At 35.3% G+C, this 7,584-nt stretch overlaps 1 protein-coding gene across 1 annotated transcript; it reads right to left on the reverse strand.

The window, feature by feature from the left end:
* Nucleotides 1-2,284: 2,284 nt before the first annotated feature.
* Nucleotides 2,285-7,584, reverse strand: LOC113814433 (uncharacterized; the record flags this gene model as incomplete). The annotated part of the gene is given in 9 exon segments (XM_070119279.1): nucleotides 2,285-2,600; nucleotides 2,996-3,029; nucleotides 3,283-3,663; nucleotides 4,507-4,619; nucleotides 5,359-5,488; nucleotides 6,037-6,168; nucleotides 6,478-6,604; nucleotides 6,884-6,957; nucleotides 7,446-7,584. Coding segments are annotated over 9 exon segments (1,260 nt in total). The 3' UTR covers nucleotides 2,285-2,467.

Raw genomic sequence — 7,584 nt, forward strand, 5'->3', positions numbered from 1 at the left:
AGGGTCAATCATCCCGTGTGAACCGCTTTTGGGGGAGTTCAAAACCTCGTTCTAAGGCAGATTCTCGGGGAAAACCATTCGGGGTTTGCATTTTGAGGGGAAGGGGGAAAAATAAGAGAGATGAAAAGGGGGGATTGACAGAGAGAGAGAGAGAGAGAGAGAGAGAGAGAGAGAGAGAGAGAGAGAGAGAGAGAGAGAGAGAAGAGAGAGAGAGAAAAGAAAAAGAGAGAGAGAGAGAGAGAGAGAGAGAGAAAGAAAGACAGAGAGAGAGAGAGAGAGAGAGAGAGGAAAAGAAGAGAGAGAGAGAGAGAGAGAGAGAGAGAGAGAGAGAGAGAGAGAGAGAAAGGCAGTCGGAAAAAAGTAAACAATGACACTGACAGAGGGTTGGCAGGGTATTTATACGCATAATTTTCAATTTTTATAGGATATAGAAGTGTAGCGAATATCCCACTGCCTAAATTTAGAATCCATGTATATCCACACCGAAGGACATTGTGATTCATTTGTACCTACCCTCTGCATCTTTAATGATTGAACATTCGCAAAAGAGAATTTGGAATGCGGATATTTCGTCTCTCTTCTTGTCTTTGTCGTTTCGGCTCTCTCGCGTTTTCCCTCTTTTGCCTTAAGAGAACCGTTGATCCAATATGAAATGTTTATGTTATACCAGCCTATGAATAAACTGCTGGACGTCCTCGGGCCGGATTGATCACAAGAGTTCTAGAGCCTCACTTGGGGTGTGGATATCATGCGATATTTTTAGTGGACCAATTCTAACATTTCAAAACATTATAAAACCATTACATTACAATAATTTACACTTTTTTCATCTGCTCTTTATATTCTTATATGCTCAGTCCAAAAAACTCGTTAACACACGTACTAACGGCTCCTATACACAATCAATACAGATTCAGTAGAAAAGTGTCATGCTGCCATAGTCAACGGCCTGTCAGAAGATATTATCGTTTCACCAGAGAAGTCACACCTGCCACCTCTTCCCTTCTCTGTGGACGAGACCATCCATCGCCTGCTAAGTCTGGGATCCTGGGACGAAAGACTGCAGCAAGGTCACTGACCTGACATGTCAAAGAGGCAGATGTAGGCACCGCTTTGATCGAAGAATTATCGTGCTTCTTTGTGTTTTTCCTCTCGCCGTGAAACGGGATTTGGAAGTATTGTACAGAGAAACATAACATTATACAGGTGTATAACTATTTGCACAGGAAAAGCGAGCAGGAGAGAACAGCGAGAGAGAAAGGGCCATGGAGGCTGTTAGGTTTGGGAAAGGACAAGACATTAGTATTCCAGAGTTGAGCTTTCATTCCCAGTGTCATCTTTATCATGTGTTATTATTAAGCCTATTACTCTCATCATCATCCTTAAACATATGTGAATGATAAAAACCAGAAAACAAAACACATGCATCATCATTATTATCATTAGATCATTTGTATTATCATTATCTTTGCTATTGTTTTGTGGTTACTGTCATTATTAACATAATCTTCTTCTCTTTACCCTCTCCCTCCTCTCATATTTTCTCTTTCTTTTTCTTTTTCTTCTTTTTCTCTTCTCTTTTCCTTTTCATTTGCAAATGTATCTAAACTTTATCACATTATGTAAAGAAACAGTCGGATAAACTGGCTTTCAGTCATTACAAAATATTAATATAACTCGGTACTTGGTACAGAAGGGGGTTGAGGGAAAGGTGTGGAGTAACAGACAGAAAGAAAAGAAAGAGAAGGGGGAGAAGAGAGGAGAAGAAGGAGAGATAAGAGAAGAGAGAGGGGGAGATAAGAGAAAAAGAGAGGAGAGAGGGAGATAAGGAAAGAGAGGGGAGAGAGGGAGAGATAAGAAAAAAAATAATGAAGAAATAATATGACAGTCAATGGATTTTTTTTTATTGATACTTTATTATTATTATTATTATTATTATTATTATTATCATCATCATTATTAATATTATTATTATTAATATAATCAGTGGAAATTTTATAGGTAACTTGAGAAACAGTTAATTGAAGAAAGAGACATGATATGCTGGTGCCATAATTTACAAAAAATACAGTGTTATGTCTGCAGCTAGAATTGAAAGATCAATGAGTAAAGATGTTAAGAATATGTTATATAAACAATAATAAAGCAAGAGAAAAAAAAGAAAGAGATGAAGTACAACAACACACATTTACCAAAAACTGCATACTGACTAGATACTTCTGTGATATGCTAAATTCACAAAGCTTCTGCTCAGTTTATTATTAGAAGGAACAAATAAGCAGCAAAACCGAATTTCCATTTATTAATGAAGAGACATATTTCATTTCTTAAGTTAAAAAGATTGGTAATTTGTGTTTTATATGTACATGTGCTTTAATGTCAACATACATATAAACAAATTTAAATTAATATATATACACACAGATGTGCCACGTTAGAGTGCATCACAGCAACAGCAAACCACATGTCATCTCCCACTAGTGTCTGTTGCCATAAACACTGACATCCATCCCCCAGCAAACACTGTTCTGACGCCTGTGACGGGTACCAGGCAAGGTTCATTCCTCTCGGCTGTGTCGCCCAAACCAAGCTGGCCGTACCTAAAAACATGAATAAATAAATAAAAATTACATTTGTATGGCATTTCATGTTTAAGGAATTATCCAGTGATAGAACTAAAAGAAATGCATATTGAAATATCTAGGGTTATGATATAAAGTAATATCTGACCTCGGCCAAAAGTATAAATCTATATATGTATATCAGTAATATAAAATCATTTACTTGAACTTGATTAATCTTTCAATACTCTTCTAGAGAGTTGATGCATAACAACTATCACCTTTAACCACCCTTTATTGTACCTTCCTATACTGCTATATGACCTTATAGCACTAAATCTAACACATTTATTTTGCTTTTAAACCATTAACCTTTCAACTGTGAAGACAAAGGATATAACTTAATGAAAACCTTAAGTGGCAAAGCACTTAACTTGTTCATGCCAGTGGACCATACACTCCCATCCTCTGCAAATGTTTGAAAAAGGAGATTAATACATACCATATTATTTTGCATATGCCTTAAAACTAAGAGAATAACAAGACTGAATTGGAATATGGCTCATGAATCATTAACAATTTTGACACTGTAAAAAATTTTTTTGGCTCTATACTGTTAAAAAAAAGAAAAAAAAAAAAAAAAAAATGATGCTTTAGTTACAGAAAATATGCCTATAACATTCATATGAACTCTAAGTGTATGGTAATAGTGTAATCTTACCAAGCTGATATAATGTGTGCCTATCTCCACTTTTGACATCTATGATTGCCATATCTTCATTCCAGAAGTCCAACAGCCTGGGGGAGGTCTGTACATTCACAACATCCTTTGCCCGGCCCTTGTTGATTCTCGGATCAGTTCTGCAATCTCCTGTTCCTTCGAGAGATGCTTTATGATCATTGCCACTCCATTCATTGGTCCTAATTTCTTCCACCTTGCTGTCACTGTGTATTGTGTCTGTCATATGAACTGGTTCGGGATATCGGCATCTGTGGCTAAATGTTCCCAAAATCGATGCCTCCTGATCTGCCTTGGCTGGGAAGCCCAACTGGCCGCTTTCATTCCAGCCCCACGTGTATGCATCACCACTCGTGCTCAAAGCTGTCGAAGAGAAAAAGAAGTAAGAGAGAGGATATGAGGAAGACAAAAAGGGGAATATAAAGAAAAAGGAAATGAGAAAGATGAAGGGAGAAGAAATGAGAATGACAAAAAAGGGAAGAAGAAAAGAGAGGCAAAGAGAATGACAGAAGGAAGGAGAGAGGAAATGAGAGACAAAAAGAGGAAGAAGAAAAAGGAAATAAGCTAGTTAAAACGGGGAAGAAGAGAGGAAATAAGATAAAACAATAGAGAATAAGAAAAGAGATGAGATGAGAAAGACAAAAGGGGGAAGAAGAGACGAAACAACCAAGATAAAAAGAGGGAAGAAGAGAGAGGAAATGAGAGACAAAAGGAGGGAGAAGAAAAAAAGAAATGAGAAAGTAAAAACAGACTTGAAATTACATTAGAATATCACAAGCTAAAATTGTGTTGAAAATTCTGCATTTCTTTGATGCAAAAGCTCATTCCCCAAACATAACTCTATACTCTACCTCCACAGATCCAAAATTCCTTTCCCTAAGATTTGAGGTAACAATACTGTACTATGTGCTAAGGAAGGCCTAAAGGAAATTTAAATTGGTAAAAGAAGACAATTAAAATTTTACAGATGATCCTCTATTTCCAGAAACATGATGTTATTAATTTACTCAAGATACCATACAGTATATTTCTTGACACACTAATTTCAGGGTTAAACTCAAACCATTAAAGGCAACAATTAATTAAGTATTTATATATGAGAAAAATATGCATACATTATCGTCATCAAAGATAACATACACCCACAGCCACAGCCCACCCACACAAATAATAACAAAAATTTAAAAATTAAAAATATATAATTACCGACACAGTGCCAACCCCCCGAGGCTATGGAGGAGATAGTAATGCCTTGAAGACTCTCTACTGGTTCTGGATGATCGATCTGGCACAATTCTCCGTTGCCAAGTTGACCACGCCTAAAGTGGGATAAGAAATTAATACGAATTGAATTATGCGTAGGAGTTAGGCAAGTCATTTTTTGTCCATTGCTAGCAGGCAATTATTCAGAAGAAAAAGAAGTAGATTTTAAAAATGATACAGGAAAAGTCCTTATCAGTTTATATATACTGGCTAAAGAAAATTTATCTGATATTTACTAATTTTACAAACTTTAACTATATCTGTGAGAGAACCTAGAGCTTCTGTCTGTGTCTGTCTGTCTCTCTCTCCCTCTGTGTCACTCACTGTCATCCTCCTTCTCACTCTCTTTAGAAGCATCTTTTCTAGATACAGAAACTGAAACTTAAAGACATAAGATGAAGATCTAAAGTCTAAAAGAGTACAACTAAATTTCCATTTTTAATCCTGATGACACAATTCTTACATTTATAAGTATAAAACATATATCACATTGTTATTGATATTTCATAGGAGATTTCCAAAGTAAAAGACTATCTTAAATGCTAATTTGTAACAGCAGGGATAGTATATTAGTGGAATCAATTTTTCCCCCATTATATTCTTAAAATTAATTATCATTAACCTTTTACTCAATATCCTAATTTCAATGTCAAATGAGCTCTTCTTGTCACCATTGGAAAATGATCTTAATTAATTTCATCCCATATTGGCAAAATGATACCCAGTGAGATTTAGGGGAAAAAAACATCTATTTGTATTTACTTCCACCTACCTCTGAGGATGTGCACTACTTACATTCCACTGCCCCAGGTAAGGACTACTCCATCCGTTGTAAGTGCCATACAGTGCTCCTTCCCCACTTCAACGACACTGATTCTGCTGCCACCATATGGTAGAGGAACACCAGTGCTGTACATCTTCCCATCTGTGGTTCAGGGCAGGATATATATTCTTATGGTAAATCAATCAGAAAAAGCAAATTTAATCTATTGAACAAAAAAACGCACTAAATTTATTCGAAAAAAATATTCAACTAAATCTATTTGAAAAAATATATTCTTGCAATACATCTATTTAAAAAATGTCATAGTGTCCTATAGAGAGAACCCATGTTTGGAAAATCAAAAATGTTTAATGCAAACAGTTGTTCAAACATATAATGGTCAACATATATGAAAGCAGTTGACTTAACTATCACAACCTAAATAAACAGCATTTTCTGTTCATACTAGCAATAAATAGCTTATTCATTTTTGCATAACAGCTTGTATGTATATGTTATAACAACTATCTGTATAGTAATCTTTCATGACATGACTTTCAACACAATAATTTCCTTTTCAATATTTTTCTTCTATTTCTACTTGTTAGAAATTTAAAAATATCAACCTTGACAAAGCTCAAGGAAAGATCAGTATATATATATTTTTTGGAAGTTCCTGCTTTGAAAGAAAATAACATCTTATACTTTACCTTCATCGAGAGCTATAAGAGAGTTGTCCTCAACAAAGACGGAAGAGAATTTTATTTGAGATGTTGTATGATGATCATTACTTTCACTCTCTGCTATCCTGTCCTGATCTTCAACTTGCTGCACTGAGGGACCTGTCAAATTTGAAAAAGAATAACTTTTGATTTTCCTCATTCTACATTGGAACAACCCAAAAGGCACCAACTAGAAAAGTACAAATAATTATGAACTGTATTCATGTTGACAAATGTGGAAAGGTATGAATGAGAACAAATATCTTCACAAGACAAGAGATGTATTTTACCGGTAAAATACATCTCTTGTATTGTGAAGACATTCGTTCTCATTCATACCTTTCCACATATAATTATAAATATATTTTTTCTAATTCCAAGTCTTATGATTTTTTAATCAAAGATGTGAACAAAGAATCATGCTTTCACCTAAGTTTCTTGAGTCCATTGCAGTATCTCTCTGGAAGAACAGCTTCCTCCACTGCCCCTTTTCACGCAGAACCACTGCCCCATCATCGTTTATGGCAGCCATTCGCATCTCGCTCATAGATATCTGCTGGAGCAAATCATCAGCTGACTTATCTTATTAAACCTTAGTATAATTGCAACTTGTGGGTTGTTCATAATTCTTTATAATAATTTAGTCATCCTGTTTAATGAATAAGTTAGATGATAGATGTTTTATCAATAATATAATTCACCTACACAAAACTTCAAGTCAGAAGTTATACATGATAGCCTATGAACCATAACTATCAATATACTTCCAGCAACTAAAACGATCAGCGTAAGCTAAAGTAAATACCAGAAGCAGGTAACACCTTTCGTATCCCACCTTCCATCCCTGTGCCATCTCCTCTTCCAGACTATAATCGAGATTTCTATAGCCAGTAATTTGCCAACCAGCATCTGAAACATGACATAAGTGAGGTTCTTTGCTAGAAGAAATTTTTCATAAAATAAAGAAAAGAAAAGAAAAAAATACATATGATAATTCTAAACTGCAAATTTAAAATTCATTATCCTAACATATCTCGGACCTAAAAGTCTTGCATTTAGTTTCTGCATGGAAGGCAAAACTACTGGTAACAAAATACTATGCTTAATAAGTATATTCTCCTTATTCTTCTTGTATCATAAGGTGCTTACCAACATCTAGTTTTGACAGAGAAACCTACAATACAGAAAAGATGAAGTTCCCTGAAAAATGAGAAAACAGAGTCAAAAATCTTGTCATTTTATCAACATGGTACTGTTTTTCTAATCAAAATCTCCTTATTCTATAACCCCTAAAACAAGATATTTTCACAACACTATCCTTCCTAAGCATAAATAATGACAAACATATTCAGAGGAGAGAGAGAGAGAGAGAGAGAAAAAAAAAAAAACGTGCTTACTGGTTTTGTGACTGCAAGCTATATGTACTTCACACACGTCCTTTTTATCTTTTACTGGCGTCGGGCAGCACAAGAGCGGCGGACCAGCTGGTGTTATCTGGCCATTGGCATTGAGGCCACAGGCAACCACTGCCATTCT

The sequence above is a fragment of the Penaeus vannamei genome, chromosome 44, assembly GCF_042767895.1.
Source record: "Penaeus vannamei isolate JL-2024 chromosome 44, ASM4276789v1, whole genome shotgun sequence".
Classification (NCBI taxonomy): domain Eukaryota; kingdom Metazoa; phylum Arthropoda; class Malacostraca; order Decapoda; family Penaeidae; genus Penaeus; species Penaeus vannamei.